Source organism: Bipolaris victoriae (genome assembly GCF_000527765.1).
Source record: "Bipolaris victoriae FI3 unplaced genomic scaffold scaffold_90, whole genome shotgun sequence".
In the NCBI taxonomy this organism is placed as follows: Eukaryota; Fungi; Ascomycota; class Dothideomycetes; order Pleosporales; family Pleosporaceae; genus Bipolaris; species Bipolaris victoriae.
The window spans coordinates 101375-120502 of record NW_014575302.1 but is presented as its reverse complement, the minus strand read 5'-3'; the positions used below and the strand labels follow the sequence as shown (position 1 = coordinate 120502).

Genomic DNA, 19128 nt, shown 5'->3' with positions numbered 1-19128 from the left:
CCCCCGGGTTGCCAGATTCTGGCAATGGCGTGCCACACTACATACGTGCCCGTGTCGCCGCAACGGCGCCCTGGCCCGTCAATAATGCAACGGTCCAAATGCAGTTACCACGCCCTCTGTCACATTGTGCTTATATCTACCGTTTTTGGCTTTGGTGTCTCGCCCTCTTGCTCTCCCACTCGGTCCGGTGCATGTTATCCGGCACAGATCCTTCGGCCTCAATCCTTCCACCCCCCGGCCGCACTTCACACCGCGTCCCGAGTTAAAAATGTCTGACAGAGATGAACGATGACGATCAGGCGGGGGACCGGCACTATCGGGAAATCAAGGCCGGTACTTGTAATATTACCATAATCGGCGCCTCACTCACCCCCCATGCCCCTTCCTCAAATGACCTGGTCAACTCTTGAACATCACCACTACTAATCTGCCACGTCGGCGCACCGCCCCGAACGCCGTCATAATTGCTGCTGTGCGCCCACTTCATTTGCCTTGCCGGTGAGAAAAAAAATACATCACAAGGTATACACAACTCGTGTCGCACCTGAAACCAAGGTTGCAAATGAGGCCGAAGTACACGATAAGGGGGCCAAGTACATATGATCACGTAAAATCAGTTAGCGCTCGCGCTAGTGCCAGTGCCAAGCGCCCATCCGCCGTGCTTCAAGGGCATGCCGAACCACTGTACATATCACTACCACAGTCACTGTTGGTCAAAAGATGCCACTATCAGGCTCTGCATCGGCTTTGCCGTCCTTTCGGAAGCAACATCTCCTTGTCGAGTTGTACGTCGTAGGCTACACACACTCTCTCTCATACGCCTCACACAGCCTGCTAGCGCATGCCTAACATTCGCACAGCTCGCGCCTTCGCTATGCCCAACTTGATGGCGTTTTCCTGAGCATCACGCCTGGCGACCCATCACTGTGGGTCGGTGTGATCTTCGTGCGAAAAGGTAGGGTGTTCCATAGGGCTAAGCGACTCCCCTGGTGCTTCTCGCCCATCTAGATTGGCCCCCTTGTTCACCTCTTTGATAGGACCATATGCGCCTGCAGTCTTACGCTTCCAAATCTCCTTTCCACCAAGCTATCCTGCCATACCCCCCCTCGTGACCTTTTCCACCGATGTCTTTCACCCCTTGCTCACGCCGCTTACCACGTACACGTACACGACTGGATCTGCTGAGTCGGATACCGTAAGTGCTACGGATGAGGAGCGCCTGCCCCCGGGTGGATTCAGTCTGCGACACGGCTTCCCACACTGGTTTGGACGAACTCGATCCTCTGTGCCCGATTCTCGTCACCCCAGTGGCTCTGCCTTGGCCAGTCCCGCACGTTCCGACTTCAATGTCACCTTGGGTGCTCCTCCTGGCGCGGCCCGCTCGACAGAGGAAATATCCATTGTGCGCATGATAGAGTACATACGTTCCACCTTCAGTGATGAGTCAATCTTGGACTCGCTTCCGCTCGATGCCGCTGCCAATCCAGGAGCCTATCACGCGTGGCGGGCCCATCGTGCTCCTGTTCTGCGAGCTCAGCAATCTCCACCCACAGAGCCTAGCCCAGAGCTGCCGGTAACTGACAAGTCAGAAAGCACAAATGCGCTAGGCCCAAACAGGCGCCCTGGAGAATGGAATTGGGAGGGTGTGTGGGAGGAGCGTGTGAGAAAAGCAGTCAAGGCTAGTCTCTCTGAGCCTGTACTCTTTGGCACAGGCGCCGGAGAAGACATTGTAAGCTCTCGACACCGACATCATGCAAGACAAGATGACTAACCGCTTTCTTTTTTTAGATTCGCTTCCGTGAGGCAGACGAGGAAATGCAGGAGAAAATGAAGATGCACCTAGAGATGGCTGCCGCTCGTACTGCTGAAGTATAATGTGCACATGCCACATTGGCAAGAGCTACCCCGACGCCTCTACAATGGGCAGGAAGGCTCCTCAATGTCACTGCGGCCGGTGTACACTCAAGGACAAACGTGCTGTTGCTACATGGCAAGAGCGATGATCCTGTTGATCTTCGCGTGCGCGCCCCCCTCCCCCCCACTGTCATACCTTCTCTAAACGATAGCTAGTTCCCCCTCCTTTAGTTTCTACATCCACCTTCTATCTATGATTTTGCGTGCAAATCTCATATCTCAACCCGTGCACTAGTTTGCTCTTCTTAATCATCTTCATTTGTAAGGCAACGAGTTTTGGCTTTTGGGCTTGGACCACGCACACACTTACAGCAGTTCACGGTGAGTGAGAGTGGGCTGCGTGAGAGTGAGGTGACTGGACCTCCGTTTGTCAACACTGGCCCGCTCAAGATGATTGCAACAACAACAAGCGGCAGCGTCCTGCCTCCCCACATTCACCTCTGTCCATCCCCGCTACACATACACAAAAAGCAGCGCAAAGCGACGTTTCGCCGACGCATCTTTCGTAAGTCCACCCACAGTGACATTGGCGATCAGTACGTGTTCGGGCCACTAGACGATATCATCGACGAGATCAAGAGCGATATTTAGGAGCTGCCGCTCGATGATAGCGTCGACCTGTCTGTCCTTGATTGGGCGTGCCTAGTCAACGCACCACCATCGTGCACCGCGCTACCTCTGTCCATCAGTCGTACTCCAAGCCATCATCCTCTGACGATACCGAAGAGCAGGAACAGTCGCTCATCAGCTTCAAGCTCGAGCTTTGGGGTTCCAATGACGCATTCGCGCAACACCAGTCAAGGTAAGCATGTCGATAACGCCTCAGGGCTTTTTTCGCACACCATGGGTTCCATGTCTTGGCCCTTGCCCGATGGGCCCTTGTCTGAGTCTACACATGCGCCAAGGGTACTAGGTCCCGCCAAGGGTCCTGACGGTGTAAGCGCTCAACAGGCTCTAGAAGGTGTGATCCAAAACGACCAAGTTCGTAACGAACCACCAAAACGGCCCAAGTCGAGTAAGTTGCGGCTCTTTATGAATGGTTTTCCTCTTTTGCGCCGTCAAGGTACTGGGGATACGAGTGTCAGCACTAGAACTGTGTCTGACACAGTCTCATCGCCCATCAAAACAATATTTACAACTCACGATGAGGACACGGAAAGGTCATTTGTGCAAGGCGTGGATGAAAGCGCCATCATGGCTTATTTGGCAAGAAATGCCCGCAAGTATGTCAATTCCCGTCCTACTACGCGAAAAGAAATAACTAAGGGTGTTTAGCGGGGAAAAGATCAAGTCTTTCATGGATCTTTTTGCGAAGCACATGCCCCCGCCGACAGACTACGACCGAGAGGTGGCTGATGCGTATGTTCCGGACTCGCCTCTTGCGTTACCAACCACTCTACGAGCGGCGATTAGACTGTTCCCAGATGCCAAGGTACTTACAGAGAACGTGCAGGAGGTTACCGTCGCAATCGATATTGAGGGAACTTTATATAACCAGAGATCTCTTTCTGAAACTGCGATAGACGTGGTCTTTGTGGTAGACAACGGGCAAGTGCACATACATCGGTCTCGAAGATGCAAATTGACGCAAGACATAGATACTATGTGACCCAGACCTGCCTGGAAAAGTCCCTAGAAGCCGTCAACGGAGCTCTGGTAGGCTGCATTGGCGAAAAAAGTAAACTAGCTAGCTTTCCCGTACTTACTTTTTATAGTATCACCTCGGCTCTGGGGACCGGTTGGCGCTGTATACCACACATTGCACTCACCGGAAAGTGACCGGAAATCGACCTGACATGCTGTACCCGATACGACGATTCAGCAAAGATACGGGATCAATGATCCGAGAAATTACAGCTACGATTTTACGGTCGGGTACCCAAGTCTGGGATCCGCCTCGGCCAAACCCATCTATGGTCGATATCGTCCTTGGCATAGCTAGGTCACTTGAGGTTGAACGTCTCAAAGCTGGCCGTACTCATATTATTGTACTATCGCCCGCAGCCCATGTACTTCATGATGTATCAAAGTACTTTGCAGATCTCCATCTTCATAGAATTAACCCGGCCGTACTTCCATATCGTCGCCAGCCGGAGTCTCAGAATACGATCTGCACTGATACCTGCTGTAGTAATGTATTTGCAAGCAACTGGTCCAAGTATCAGTCAACTCTTAGTCGTATCAAGCGCATCTTACGGAATGCGCGATGCACCAAGCCTATAGGAGAGCTGACTGGCTTGAGCGTCGATGTCCGGGCCAGAACAGGCTGCGAGCTTATCGAGTTTTACGGAAATAAGGAGATTCCTCAGCTCTACCTGGGAGAAGTGCACACGCTATTCGTCAAAGTACGCGTCACCATGGACGAAGCCCGAGGCATCAATCTGAACTCTGATAATACCATTCTCAACTCGAACCTGGATGCCAATGGCTTGAGACAGGAGCTGTTAAATTCTGTCCACATAGGTGCGACCAGGCTACACCTTTTTGACGTGCAGGTATTGTATCGCAACTCCATACATGAATCGCGAACCTGGAACTACACAGAGAGCCCTTTGATCCTCATAAGCGAGATGGGCGGTCTAGCTCCACCTCGGGATGCATCCTTGGAGGTTTACAGGCGCCAATACTTCTACCACATCACCCAGGCTCCACCTGACGAAGCCAAGGCTGTGGCTGAGAGTATTCGTGACGCACTTGGTGAGAGCAATGAACAAGCCAAGGAGCTGATTAAGTGTATGATTGAGGAACTGCAGTCGCATTTGGCGATTCGCGAGTACGAGCAACAATGCCGACAAAAGCTTCCGCTGTGTCCTGGCCCCATTGAAATTGAAACACCCCACCAGTGGCTGATGGAGTTGTGGAACCATCGGAAGAACAAGTGCGACTGCATCGACGCCTCTGACCGTCTATGAAGAAGGGGGTATGCGTAGGTGAGTGAAGGGATGGAGATTACTGAACAATGAGCTCTGGAAGCATGGCACAGCAGCTGGTGCATTTGTTCTTTTTCGTTTTCTTTTGCCCCAAGTAAGCGGCCGGATTCGCATTGTGATGGAGATGACAGGAGCCGATGGCAGGAGCGAATGCAACCACAGGGTGGAGTAGGGAGTCTTTGCTCTGCTTCGACCGTTGAAGGATCCACAATTGTGAAGCAGTTCAAATGCGGGAGTGTGGTGTTCCACAACGGCCTTTTGGATGACAAGCCAGGCTGCCAGGTTCTGGACCAATCAGGAACAGAGAGGGCGTGAGTTCCCACAGTCATAAGCACAGATAGTGGGTTTGTCACAGTCACGGCCCCCAGATTTTATGGCGGTATATTAGCATGTTCAATAACTACACCTAGGTCATAACATGCATACATACATACATGAAAAAAGGAAAAGAGCGGACCGGTTCTCACATCGAAAGACCCCTGGTGCATAGGCGTGCATGCTCGCACGTGCATATGCAAGATGAGATCTCGTCGAACCCATGCCCGTGCAGTCACATTGAAGATTGCAGAGCACTTACTCGATGACGTCCTGTACTCTTTGCTTTTTCGTCCCGGGACTTTTTACTTTCTGGGCCTCACACCGCCCGTGCAGCGTGCCTTCCGGATGATGCCGGCTGCGGAAACCCCCCTTCTTTTTTCGAACGGCACACACGCACACCCTCACACACACGGACTCATCCAGGCCCACAGGCGAGAAAAAGGAAAAGCCACGGAGGAAAACGATTGCACGTCGAGACGAGGCTGCGCGGCGTGCACTAGCGTGCATACCGGGCCTAACTCCGCGTCAGCCACGCGACAGACGTGGGGCAAGTTTTATTTTTCCCTTCCCACGCCCCCCCCCCTCCCCTACCTTTTCCAAAAGTGAAGTTTGGTACCCAGAAAAAATACTGGCCCGGTAAGAAAAAAGTAGTTCGAAAGGGAAAGAAGGGGGCCTGTGTCAGCCTAGCCCCAGCTGCGACTGGCGACCATGCCTTATAGAGGTGCTGTATGCACGCCAGCTGAACAAAGAGAGAAGCATGCAAACAAAAGCAAAAAGGCAAAAAAAAAAAGAAATAACATGAACAGGTAACCTTGGTTTTCCTTGCTTCTAACTTCTTTTTTCTGTTTTTCCTTTCGCGATCTCACAGGACGCAATGCAACCAAAAAAAGCGCCTGCCTTGATCTTTTGCCACTGGGGGGGAAGGGAGGGTCAGACGTGTAATGTAGGTGTAATGCGTCTGTCGGAGCTGAACAAGGAAACGGATGGATGGGTGGTAGTGCGAAATCTCCCCCTCCCTCCCTCTCTTTCTTCCAAGGCTAACCTTGCTACCACGTTTTTTTCTTCCCCCTCCCTTCAAACCGGTGGGGTGTTGCTTTTTTGGTAACCCTTGATTCCTTTCGTTTTTATCGGTTTCTGCCCCTCCGCCTTTTTTGTAAGGATTTGATTGCATGCAATAATGCATATGCGTGTACTAACCGACTTTGACACACTCTCTTACTATTTTCTGAATCTTTTTTTTCTTGTCTTTTCGTTTCTTTTTCCCCCACCGTCCTGTTTTCTTTACCCTGCATTCCCAAGGGACCAAAATTCTTTTCTCTCTTGCATTCTCATTTACTTTTTTTCATTTTCCTCGAAAAAGGAAACCTCGATCCCTGTGTCCCCCCAGTCTCTCCCTTTACTCTCGTTTCCACGGGAAAACTCTTTTTGATTTCCCGTTTGACCCGTCGTCCCTGCACACAACCACACACACTAGCACGCACACTTACACAACCCTCTTCTCTTTCCCTTCATCTCTTTATTTTCTTTTTGAATCTACTCTCCGAACCGCGCAGGGTCACACGACAGGAAAAACAAGATCATGTGGGTTTGAACGGAGAGGGGGATCATACACACGTCATGGATGTACCATATGTCACCCCTTGTGTGACAACGTTCACTTATGTACATTGGAACTTGTATTGACACACGACCAATTTCCCTTCGTGCGCGTTTCTTTGGTCCCCCCCCCCTCTTTCAATTTTCAACTCCGTCCTCGTCCCGTCCCTTGTTCCTTCTTTTCTCGCTTACTTGTACTCTACGCTTGTGTCTTTTTTACTTTTTTCCCTCAACGTAAATGAGGGAGAGGGTGGGGAGCGAAAGCGGAGAGACCAAGGTGGTGTGTGTTGTACCAACATACACATACACTCCCTCCATATTGTATACGATACTACACACCTACATAATCGGTAAAAACGCAAAGTCACTCGGTATTCTAAGCCGAGTCCTCTCGCTCTTCTTCCCTTTCCTCTTGTCTCGCTTCTCCTTTCTCACCATCTTTTTCTTTTTTTTTCCTCTCCAATATGTATGTGCCTCCCCGCTGCTACTGCGCGTTTCAATGATGTCGGCGGTAAGACACCTGTGTGTGCAAGGGTTTCTTCAAGCTAGGTGTGCGGACATGGCACTTGAGAAGGGTTGGGGTTGGGGTTGGGGCTGCGGGACTCTCCGTTTGGGTCTTGCGGGAGAGGATTCAGACTCTGGGTTCGGGCGCGCGATGGGGACGGGTTGTCCCGGGGGGAGGGTGTGGTGGTGGTGGAGGGGGAAGAGCTAGACGGGGGTAGGATGGGTGAGGCTGAGGGAAATGTGTGTGTAGGTCATGAGATGTGGGGTGTGAGGGGAGCACGTGGTCGTGAGTAGAGAGTAGTTAAGCACATGATTCGGGTTTGGTTTTCGATAGTATGGTTGTAATTATTACTCTTTAGTGTTTTGGGGGTATTGGGGTTTGTAAAAAGGTGGATGAGGGTGTGATATACGTGAAGTATTTATATGTTATCTCTATGAAAAGAAATACCATGTCATAACGCGTCTAAAATGTCATTCCCTTGTATCCTACATGGTCACTTTGAATCCTCGTTTTTTTATATGCTGTAGGGGTATCTTTCCAGTGACTTTTATATCGAATATAACTGAAGGTTATACTACCACTGCCCAGTCATCTCGATGTTAATACCCTATTTTTTTTTTCAGTAACAACGTCGTTTAATCGTGATACTGCCAAAAAAAAAGCAAGTGATCAAAACAAATTAATGATCTTGATACTCCTGCTTTGAAAATGGCTATACTGGAACATCCGTATCCATATCTATCTACAGAGTTAAACTAGAAGAAGAAGAGGAAAATGGTTCTTTGCGATGGAGCAAAGAAAGAGAGGTAAGTTTTGAATATACAAAATCGAGCCATCCCCCTTTGCATACCTACAATTCCCTTCCAAACTCCCTCTGTATTTCAAACCCTTCTGGATCCTCCCTTCTTCAGTACCCTGAACCGTACCGTTACGCTGTCATATCCACAAGCGGCGACACAACCCCATACTCATCCGCTACATCCGCTACATCCCCCCCCCCCTTTCTTTTCTGCCAGCAAGGAGACTCAGTCTCTGGAGGCGAAGGAAAATCCTCATACGCCACCTCCTCCCCATCCCCCACACCACTACTATCTACCGACGAAGCCAGCAAAGACCGCGGCGTCTCACCCACCTTTAGACTCGTCTCCGCCGACACCGCCGTTCTCTCTGACGAAGCATTCGGAGACGACGTGTAAGAGAAAACGGTGGGAAGAAGATGGCAAGATGACGGATTAGCATATAGCGTGATTGAATCCGGGGTTTCTGATCGCATGTCTACGGGAAGGAGGAGGTCGTGTGTCGATGTGCGATTCCAACTAGAGTCCTTCGTATGTTGCGGAAGAGGTGTATAAGATCGCGATGCGCGATCTAGACAGTTCAAGCGTCGAAGGGAGCGTTGGCTTTTCACGCTGTTCCGAGCGGAGATTGCGGGGGTGCGGCGGAGGTTGCAGTCGGGGGGGAGAGGGCTTAGTGTTGGGGAGGGGATGATGTGGTCGGCTAGGGTACAGCGGGTGCGAGAGAGTGGGAGTGGGGGGAGAGGTTTCTGTGGGCCTTTGCTGTAGGTTTTTACGGCGGCGGCGAGGGCGGGGGCGGTGGTGGTTGAGGTACTGATTACGCGGCTGCTTCGCCAGTCGAGGAAGGGGTCGGTGGGGTTGGTGAAGGGGTTGCCGGGGTCGCTGTAGCGGAGGGGGTTGGTGTTGTGCATGTGGTGGTACTCGTCGTCGAGAGAGTTGTGGGGGGCTCGAGGGAGTGGTCTGCTTCTGCTTGATGCAGATGGTTTGATACCTGCGCTTCCCGATATGAGAGTTGAAGTCTCGTTGGCGTTGCTGTCACGTTCAGAATTGTCGGGGAAAGGGTCGTATAGGTAGGCCATTTCAGGGTATGGTCCGGATTCATCGTTGTGTTTCAGTGCATGATAGCGGCGGACGACGAAGATCGCAGCGACGATTGCTAGGAGAACTCCAGCTGTGCTGCCAACCACTACCCCGGCAGTCTCAGATGGCTTCAGTGGAGGCGGAGCTGCTGCGGCCTCTGTCTCAGTGGCGCTACTCGTAGGAGGAAGAGTTGTGCTCTGCCCCTTCATGGTTTCCCTAATACCATCTGTTTCCGATATTGTTTGTGATGGTAGCTCAGAATTTCGTGTCTTTGTCTTCGTCACGAAGCTGCTAGGTGTCACAGAGGTGGAGGGAACCGCTGTTCTACTGATGGATGAAAAACGTAAACTAGATATCCTGCTCGTGTGCGAGCTACCGGTAGTGCTTGTGCTGGAGCTGCTTCCTACTCTAGTCTGAAGAATTGGTTTACTAAAAGTGTGACTTGCTTGAATGGTTCTAGATATAGAAGCATTCCTCGAGCTGGTGAAAGCTAAAGAGATGGCGGGAAATGGTAAAAGTGTAACCGAAGAAGTAGCACCTGTTTCTCGAGTAGTTGCCGGTTGTAGCGGGGAGATCATGTTTGATGACAATTGTCCGGCTGATGTCCCTGTAACAACTGTAGATGCTGAGGATTGAGTAGTTGTGGGTATTAGAGAAGTGAGCGTGAATCGTTCTGACATAGACGGAGGCTGTAAACTCGTCCGCATCGTCTGGGTATATGTACTGCTTCTGGTTCTGCTCGCGGGACTTCCTGTGCTAAAAACAAAGGCAAAGGAAATTCCTGAGGAAAAGGTTTTGTTTCCTGGAAATGGAACAGTGGTTGGACTTGATATATCCAAAACGAACGACCGAGTTGGTACGGCCGGGTTTGCAGTGGTTACGGCACCTGAAAAGTTGCCGTTCAAAAAGACGCTAGAAGATATTGAAGTGGTAGATCTTGCTGGCATAACAGAACTTGTCGGGGTAATGGTTTGGGGGTTGGGCCGGGTGAAGATGAGTGATATCCAGTCAATGTTGACCACACTCGTCTCGTAACTGATAGCAGAAGGAAGAGACACAGTTGTCGTGTTGTGGAGTACCATAGTTGGTGATGTAGAGAAGTTTATCGAGATCTCTGAAGAAGGCAAAGCTGATTCTTGAGAGATGATGATGGTCGGTATGCTTGTTGTTGCTGCAGTAGATGAGCTGCCTCGGTCGTTACCAGTGAAAATTGTGGAAGATGCTGGAGATAACCAATTGAACAAGTCGGACACTGCATGTAATGGAAGCCTTGTAGTGCTTCTCGAAGCGATAGGAAGCGTTGGTGGTGTTGAGCTAAGAGTTAGAGATGTACAACTAGTTGTAACACTAGCCACCGTGACATTTACTAAACGGCTCGAACTTGAAGTGTGAGAAGGACTACTCAGTACCATATCGAATAGGTCGGTCGTAGTTACTGGCAGTTGAGTGGTCGACGATCGGATCTCAGCTAAAGCCGGGGATATGTATTCAGCTTGCGGTACAAGCGATGAAATTACGATAGGTATGGAAGTGGTTGAAGGTGTGCTCTCTCCTTTCGTGACGCTTTGTAATATTGTCCCTGAGATGTATGGGGTAGATGATGTTGAAGGTGTATTGCTGCTCGTTCTAGACAGTGTACTCGATATTAGTTCTGATGGCGAGAGCGTAGAAGGAAAAGTGTATTCTCCGAATATCGGTATCGAAGAAGACTCCGTCTTAGTTGACGCAAAGACGACGGAAGTCGACGCGCGTGAAGTATCGCTCGGTGTTTCCGACACCCTAGTAACATTATGAAAAGGCAGTCCTTGACGCGGCAATACTGGGAGTCTTCTGTTCGCATTGAGGGTATCTGATGATCCTGCGTCTATCGAACATGTAAGTATTAACCACTCCCGTAGTCCGCATATCCATCCCACTTACTTTGTCTATCCTTCGCCCCATTACTGCCAACAACCAACGACGCAGTACAAATAGCGACCAAACCTTCTATTAACCAACCCATCGCATATCCGTAGTCAAAATCGACCTAACGATATGAAACGACATAGACTGGGAAGAAAAAAATCCCAAGGCAAATCACCCACATTGGACGCGATCGAATCGCATAGCACAAAAACAAGAATTTCGCGGCGAAAACGATGAAACCGGACAACAAAGAAACTACATATGATTATTCACCCAACCCAAAGGTCGTTGGTTCCAAGACCCGATGGGAGGGCCCTTTCGTTATTATTGGAGTACTTTGTTCCCGGAGGGCCGAAACAGGGTAAGCGTGGTGTAAGGCCTTTGGGGCTGAGTCGTCCGTATACAACAAGTCCGAGAATAACACAGCGCCAACTACTAACATTAGCGCAGGATGCGGCTGTGGCTCAACAGAGTGCATGAACGATTTTTGGAGGCTTTTTGTTTGAAATTATGATGCGATAAATATGTATTCGCGTTGAGGCATGCTTTGGGGACTAGCTTGACGAGATTAGGTACGGTGGTACCTGGGTCTGTCGGTCGTTAGGCCAACTGCAAAGACCTCAACATTGTTTGTCGGGTTGGCCGAGTCAAGCTGCTGCACCAGATACAAATCACACCGACCAGACTGAATCTCGCCTACTAGAAACAAGCGTGAAGATCAACAAAAGACGTATAACGCAGTGAAGAGATACCCACGAACTCTCAAGATTGCAATCTCATATTCATGTTTGAACATATCCCCTTCTCAATCACATATCCAGCTCCATGTGTCTATGTCTGATGCACCCGCTGGGTATTTTCCAATCCTATCCCTGCAAGACCTAAAAGACTTCTAATGCACCTAACCTTTCCCTGTTGAGCCACTGCCAGTAACAATATAGGCCTGGCTATCACGGATGACCTCTTGTAGCCAAGTGGGTAGAGCGCGAAATCCAGACACGAATCGCGGACCAAGACATATCTGCCCGCTCTTCGCGGCGATGATCTGCTTGACCATGGTGTCGGCGACATCATCTGCTTCCAATAACTGACCACCCTGTTTCTCCAGCCCGCGTGCAATGGCTGAGTGCGCTGTTATGGCTGACTTTGTCCAATTGGGGTGGATAACGGAAGTCAGGATTTCAGGGCAGTTGTACCGATGCTTCAACTCTAGCGTAAGTCCCTCGTGGAATGCTAGGATGGCGGCTTTGGTACAGCTGTAATCGACGGCACCGGCTACGGTGACAAAGGAAGCGAGACTTGCGACGGTCATTACATGACCTTTTTTCTTCTTAAGCATGTCGGGCAGAAATTCTTGCACAGTGATCCAATGACTCATTAAGTTGATGTTGAACATGCTCTGGAGACGAGCATAGGGGATGTCGAGAATGGTCCACGCGTTCCCGATGCCAGCATTGTTGACCAGAATGGACGGATGACCAAGGTCGGAACGTAGAGCCTCCGCAGCCTGGCGGACGTTGTCTTGCGAAGTGACGTCACAGCTGTAAAACCGAATAAGAGCGAGCTCATCTGGTTCCTTGTCAGCAAGGAAGGTGTTGGATCTGTGCTGGGACTAACCTCTAGTAAAGACATCTGACAGGGGGCTAACGTCAAGAACTGCGACCCTAATACCATGGGAAGCGAGCTTCTTTACAACACAGGCGCCAATGCCTGCTGAGCCTCCAGTCACAACAGCTACCTCGCGCTTCCAGTTCCAGACGCTTTTGTCGGTGGAAAAACGCCATCGCCTGTAGGCCCAGCGGTTTAATGTCCAGTTCGCTTCGAGAAGAGCCCACACGGAGAGCGTCCATTTGAGAAACCAGTGAACCGTTGCAGCAAGGGTGTTAGAAAGACCGAGCTTGCTGCCAAGATCTGACCACACTGGGTTGTTGATATGGAGCATAGCCGCCCCTAGGGCGAGCAAGGCACACTGGATCATGGTGGGGGCGGGGCGGATATGTTGTTGGTGAACGAGGTCGAGTCCGGAGTTTGCAGAAGTTGTGCAAGTCCTGATACTTCAAGCCAGGCAATGATTCATTGGCAAACAAGAGGAGATGTAGCTGCAGTTTTGAACACGTAGAGAAAAGAAAATATACTGCGAATCCGCTGGTATGTACCTATAGGTAGTTGTGGATACGAAGATATCGGGGTCGGCGGGTCTACTTCCGAACCAAGTATTAGGATAAGCCACTCACAGATAGATCATGTCATTAGAGACAGGTGCTAAACCGTCGTGTACAGGCCAGGGTAGGCAATGAAGCCGTGGCGTTCAAGTTACGGAACGTAGAGACAACATGAAGAAGATGCCAAGGATCTAGTTGCGCGCAAGCGTCGTCGATCACTGGGCCGCGATTGGCTAACTCGGCGGCGCGATGATGTACGTACTTGAGAAATCTACGGCATGAGATATCACAAACCATTTACGCCCCCAATTGTGTCCTCGACGCATGTCTTTCGCTCGACCCAGCTGCTTTAGCGGTACGCTGACGCCGTTTCTATACCCCGCCGTGTCCCAGGCGCAACTTGGCCTACTTGCACGCAGATGGCTGCTTCGCAAACCACGTCTGCCGCAGCGAAGATGCAACTCAACATCTGATACTTCTCGACTGGACCCCACACCCGACGACTATTCACTCACACCCTTTGCCGATCGCTGCATCCTCACAGTCGAGGCTGGCGGGGGCGGACATGGATGTGTATCTTTTCTGCGCGAAAAGTACATTGAAGAAGGGCCTGCCAACGGCGGTGATGGCGGCAGCGGAGGCAATGTGTACATTCAAGCCGTTCGCGGCGAGACGTCCCTGCACAAACTGGCCCGGCGACGGTTAATTAAGGCTGGAAGAGGGCGCAATGGCCAGGGCAAAGTCAAGGGCGGCGAGCGGGGCACAGACATTCTGATTACCGTCCCTGTAGGAACCATTGTGCGCGAACTGCAGAGGCATGACCCTATTGCTATCATGGAAGAAGAGCATTGGAAGATGGAGCAGAATCCCGAAGAGGAAGAGTTCGAACAGGGCGAGCCTAGCTATAGGAGAGATAGGTGGCTTGTATATCCTGGCACCATGGCCTCGGAGTTGAGCAGGATCAAGTTTCCCAAGCTCCCTCCGCCACGTAGATCTCACCTTGCCGCTCTCGAGCCCGAGGCACCTTTGTGGCTGGATTTAGACAAGCACATGGAGACGCCAATGTTGATAGCAGCGGGCGCCATGGGTGGTCTGGGCAATCCGCACTTTATGACACCCTTCAACTCGCGCCCCAAGATGGCCACGCGAGGTGACGAAGGCTTGAAGTTGTCCCTTCAGCTCGAACTCAAGATCCTTGCCGATCTGGGTCTCGTGGGTCTGCCCAATGCAGGCAAGAGCACGCTGCTACGGTCTTTGAGCAACAGCCGTGCGCGGGTTGGTAACTGGGCCTTTACAACCCTTCAACCAAATGTTGGCACAGTTGTGCTAGACAACCACAAGGGCCGTCCACTCGTCAGGTCACGCAGGCCCGATGGCCAACTGCGAGAAAATTTCACCATTGCTGACGTGCCCGGGCTTATCGAGGACGCCCACTTAGACAAAGGACTTGGACTGGGCTTTCTGCGCCACATTGAACGCGCCGCAGTCCTCGCCTTTGTCATCGACCTCTCCGCCGGCGACGCAGTCCAAGCGCTGCAGCTCCTCTGGCGCGAAGTCTCCGAGTACGAGACCCTCCGCGGCAAGGAGCTCAATGCAGAGACGGAACGCAGAATGGTCACTTACATGCCTGCTGGTAGCAGCAGCAGTCCCCCTCCCAGCGACACTTCCGACCTCATCGACTCGCCGCAGCTGGATCCGTCTCCCAAACCGCTCCCGTTCATCACTACAACTCCCATATCTTCCAAGCCGTGGTTTGTTGTCGCGACAAAGGCAGATCTGCCAGATACGCAGGCGAATTTTGAGTCGCTTCTTCAGTATTTGGATGGAGTGACCAAGGGCACCCTACCGCACCCGAGTCATCGCCAGCATGCGTGGAAGCGTAATGTCCAGGCTGTGCCAATTAGTGCGATCAAGGGGGAGGGTGTGCAAGTTATTCCGCAATTAGTGATGGATTTGTTGGATGAGTAGATGTATGGAATGATACCCTTTTCTCCTCTCAATCTTCTATGAAGTGATCGTTGCCAGTGTTATTTTCGTCATCCACGTATGAAAACTGCTGTGACCTACCTGAATTCGATGGCCCATGGCGTATTGATTGCTAGGGAGATGTAAAGGAGCAACTGTCCATCTGTGAGGCTCACATCAAGATAGTGTTCAAACGAGAAAGAGAGTACGAAAACATATCACGAAGATCAGAAGCGTAGAATCTGAAGTAGTAATAATTCTCCATTGAATATTCCAAAACAAATACGAATACACCAAACCTCAGGAGGGATTCTCCTAAGTTGGTCATGACACCACTCCCTCGAACTATGAGAGAGAAAACCTTATCATATTCTAACCCCAGCCAAAACATCCATCTCTCATATCATTCTGCCCAGCCCCGCTCCTCCTATAAAAACGGGGCTGGATTGCGCAGCCCCGTCCTCCATACAACGGGGCTGGATCGCGCGCCCGATTCTCAAGTTTGGGAATGTTTTTCCAGGCAGGAACCATCACTCTTTCCCTGCTCAACGATCCTCATCTGCGTTGATGCGGTCCATATATCACCCGGGGATACCGGGGAAGGACCGCAGTGGAGAAGATCAGTGAGGCTGGAGACTACCATGTCTCCGCTGAGGAGAAAACCAATGCCGGGGCTTCCTGGAACCGACGGTGTCTTAAAGAGCTTGCTCTTTACCATGTGCAGTGGCCTCACCCGCCCATATGCCGAGCCTTTCTCATTGTCGTATCACCCAGTGATGCCAGTGAAGGAATTGTGAGGTTGTCCAGAGGCACGGAGGAGTCCTGATATCACCCGAGGATGTCGGGGAAGGAATAAGAATGGGAATGATCTTGGTGAACGACGTCTCCCGTCTCTCCCAGTGGAACATAGTCATGCCATAATTGTTGCATCACCCAGGGGACGTCCAGAATGAGTCAAGAGTGACAAAAGCATTCGGATAGACGCCCCCAGGTTCTCGTCGCTTGGGTTGTTGTCATCGTCGTCACATCACCCGGGGATGGCGGCTGGGATTCCAGAACTCTTGTGTATCGCCCAGCGAACCGGGGAAGAGTTTGGAATACATCTGTTGCGAATGTTAGAACGGTGTTGGAATAGGGAGTGGGGGAAGTCGTACTACACGCTTGTAGCCGTGAATTGCAGGCCATTGCGACAAGAGGTTCTTGGATTGGCGAGCTGCCCGAAGTGGACATGTCGCGGGATGGCAAGAAAGAGATCAGGGATGATCTGGAAAGGATGTGGGTGCCCGGGATATCCTAATCTCCTGTATATCACCTGGAACACCAGGGAAGGATGGGCGGGTGAGGGAGGTGAGAGTTGGCAGGCAGCGCCATGAGATGGGGGGAAGGGTGTGATGATACCTCATATGACTTCCAAACCACAACAAATATCACCCGGACATACCGGGGAGAAGTCTCGGCAGTGGTTGAGGAAGCCCAAGTATCCTTTGTATTACCCAAAGGTAAAAGGGAAGGATACTATCTGCCTTCTTCAAGCACTCCCCCAGGAGTCCTGTATATCACCCGGATAGACCGGGGAAAGACTCCAGAGAGTAGTGCACAAGGCTGTAATGGGTGAATTGCCTCCAGGAGACACCTCCAGACTCCTGTATATCACCTGGATATACCAGGGAAGAGTCTGAAAAGGTTTCTATCAAGTACGTTAGATCGTTGTCGTCAAAAAAAGATCGAGGAACTCTTACGCTACCAAAAGCTCTCCCGATCAATCAACCGAAGAAGAAGAAAGATAGGCGGAGGTGGCGGATTTCTTGGACGAATCCGCCCCTATGAGAGGATAAAGATGCATTGAGTAAGAATATATGCTGAGTTGGATGAGGAAAGAGGGTGGTAGATGGGTGGGAGCGGGGGTTTATATAGAGAGTGGGGAGCGCTAAGGAGGAGGGAGAGGGTGAAGGAGTGACGTAGGCACCATTGGTCCGAGTGGTAATTGCCCTGGGTTACCTAGGCCCAAGTGCGAGATTAAAAGGTTTGTGAGGTTGGGTTTTGTTGGACTCCAAGGCTACAAAAGGTCTTGGGACTTGTATATCTCTCACTTTCGTTTGTGAAATCCGGGTATCAGCGGCGATGACAATGAATATCTCCGTAGATCACCTCAGAGAATGGTATTCACTGGAAGTTTGTTTATCAATCACTGACATCATTGTTGAGTGATGAATGGCTCAGTCATTCGAGTCACAGGCGTAAACAAAGCCACACAGCCAACTTACCAAAACTCATATCAAAATTCCTCCTACGTACCTGTCCAGCCTACCCAAGGTATATTCATAATCTATCCATAATATAAACCAAAAACCATCCAAAAAATACTCTCCTATCCATCGTTACCCTTACGCCACCACCTCCACAGTCCTAACACTTACTCCCTCCGCCTTCCCCCCAACCTGCTCCTCACCCACCTTCTCCCCCAAACTTTCCACATAATCTCTGACAATTCGATCAAATCCCTCATCTCTCTGAAACCCCAGCTCCAAAGCCTTCCTATTATCAAACTCCGCAGGCCACGACTCCAAAATCCTCTTCAACTCCTCCTCCTCCCTCATCTCCAGCAGCGCCAACTTATCTTTCCCGCCCACCCTCGCAAGTGAATCCATCATATCCTGAATCGAGACACCAATGCCCGGGAAATTTAGCACACGGTCAAAAGTAGCAAGGCGAGTGGTGTCGAACTGTGTAGCGGCGTAGACGAGATTCTGGACTAGGATGCGTGGCGAACAGAGCCAGTGACGCCATTGCTTATCTGAGAGTGGGATAACGCATTTGATGCCATTCATGGGCTCGCGGATCATACCGCTGATGAAAGAACTCGCTGCTGCGGTGGGTTTCCCTGGTCTCACGCACACAGTGGGGAAACGCAGCGAGATTCCGTCTATGAAACCGCGGCGCGTATATTCTGTGATAAGGTACTCGCACATCATTTTTTCGGCGCCGTAGCTGGTCTCTGGGGTTGGAAGCTGCGATTCCGTAACCGGCAATGTGACAGAATTATTGTATACGGCTTGGCTTGAGGCATAGATTACTCGGCTTCCTGGGCTGGTCTTGCGGATGGCTTCGAGTAAAGCGCGGGTGGCGTCGAAGTTGGCGCGCATACCGAGATCGAAGTCGGCTTCTGCGCCGGAGGACATGATGCCGTGGAAGATGAAGATGGCGTCTAGATTGGGAGTTACGACGGAGGAGGATTCGGTGCATAGATCTGCGCGGATGGCTTGGATATTGTTGGATGATTGAGTGGATTTTGGGACGGGAGGTTCGATGATGTCAGTGAGGATGAGTGAGTGAGCGGCATTTTTGTCTTCGAGTAGCTTTTTCGCTACGAGTTGGCCAATGAAGCCGGCAGCTCCGGTGATGAGTATTTGCATTTTTTCTGAGGTCTGGAATGTGATTGTGGAAACATCGTGTAGATTGTGTAGATGCTAAACTGCTCATATACACGAAAGGAGGGCGGTACTTTCGGCCGATGTTTGGCCCAGAACTCATCTACGAGCCGTGAACCAATCTGATACTGATCCCAATTTAGTAACCTGTTCGGTACATCTCACCCCGTATGCATTCTTATAGGGTCGGGTCTTTGCTGGAGGGAGGGATAATGGTTCCTCACGGCAAACATACCGTCGGAGATTCGCCGAATCCGCTTCCCCGCATGGAGACGCCGGCAGATCAGCATGCGCGAAACCTTCCTCGTAAACCTAAGATCGACTGTCACAGCCACAGCCACAGTCGGTCTTACTATGTAAACTCTGATGAGTCTTTTTTCTACCAGATTTGAGTGATATATTCAGTATGCCCGAGATCGGTGTAAGTGTTGAATGTATTCGCCATACTTTGAGGTCGGCGATCACGAACATCACCTGACTTGCATATTACTGCAAGAATCTTACCATTGGACTTTGTGGAAGATCCGAATT

General features: G+C 50.9%; 6 protein-coding genes across 6 annotated transcripts; 3 read left to right on the top strand and 3 right to left on the bottom strand.

Annotated features, from left to right (window-relative positions):
- Positions 1–720: 720 nt before the first annotated feature.
- Positions 721–1875, top strand: COCVIDRAFT_29515 (hypothetical protein; the record flags this gene model as incomplete). Its single annotated transcript, XM_014697821.1, has 4 exons — positions 721–785; positions 861–955; positions 1038–1729; positions 1789–1875. The coding sequence occupies 4 exons, from the start codon at positions 721–723 to the stop codon at positions 1873–1875; spliced, it is 939 nt and encodes a 312-aa protein (XP_014553307.1).
- A 429-nt stretch (positions 1876–2304) lies between these two features.
- COCVIDRAFT_40706 (hypothetical protein) lies at positions 2305–4826 on the top strand (the record flags this gene model as incomplete). The annotated part of the gene is made up of 5 exons (XM_014697820.1): positions 2305–2454; positions 2506–3137; positions 3190–3462; positions 3513–3570; positions 3630–4826. 5 exons carry the CDS (start codon positions 2305–2307, stop codon positions 4824–4826), a joined length of 2310 nt encoding a protein of 769 aa, XP_014553306.1.
- Positions 4827–8191: 3365 nt separating this feature from the next.
- On the bottom strand, positions 8192–11139 carry COCVIDRAFT_18832 (hypothetical protein; the record flags this gene model as incomplete). Its single annotated transcript, XM_014697782.1, has 2 exons — positions 8192–11001; positions 11058–11139. 2 exons carry the CDS (start codon positions 11137–11139, stop codon positions 8192–8194), a joined length of 2892 nt encoding a protein of 963 aa, XP_014553268.1.
- Positions 11140–11943: 804 nt separating this feature from the next.
- On the bottom strand, positions 11944–13020 carry COCVIDRAFT_29512 (hypothetical protein; the record flags this gene model as incomplete). Its single annotated transcript, XM_014697819.1, has 2 exons — positions 11944–12611; positions 12660–13020. The coding sequence occupies 2 exons, from the start codon at positions 13018–13020 to the stop codon at positions 11944–11946; spliced, it is 1029 nt and encodes a 342-aa protein (XP_014553305.1).
- Positions 13021–13528: 508 nt separating this feature from the next.
- Positions 13529–15172, top strand: COCVIDRAFT_108045 (hypothetical protein; the record flags this gene model as incomplete). Its single annotated transcript, XM_014697818.1, has 1 exon — positions 13529–15172. One exon carries the CDS (start codon positions 13529–13531, stop codon positions 15170–15172), a length of 1644 nt encoding a protein of 547 aa, XP_014553304.1.
- A 2160-nt stretch (positions 15173–17332) lies between these two features.
- COCVIDRAFT_18829 (hypothetical protein) lies at positions 17333–18582 on the bottom strand (the record flags this gene model as incomplete). Its single annotated transcript, XM_014697781.1, has 3 exons — positions 17333–17335; positions 17465–17473; positions 17587–18582. The coding sequence occupies 3 exons, from the start codon at positions 18580–18582 to the stop codon at positions 17333–17335; spliced, it is 1008 nt and encodes a 335-aa protein (XP_014553267.1).
- Positions 18583–19128: the final 546 nt, after the last annotated feature.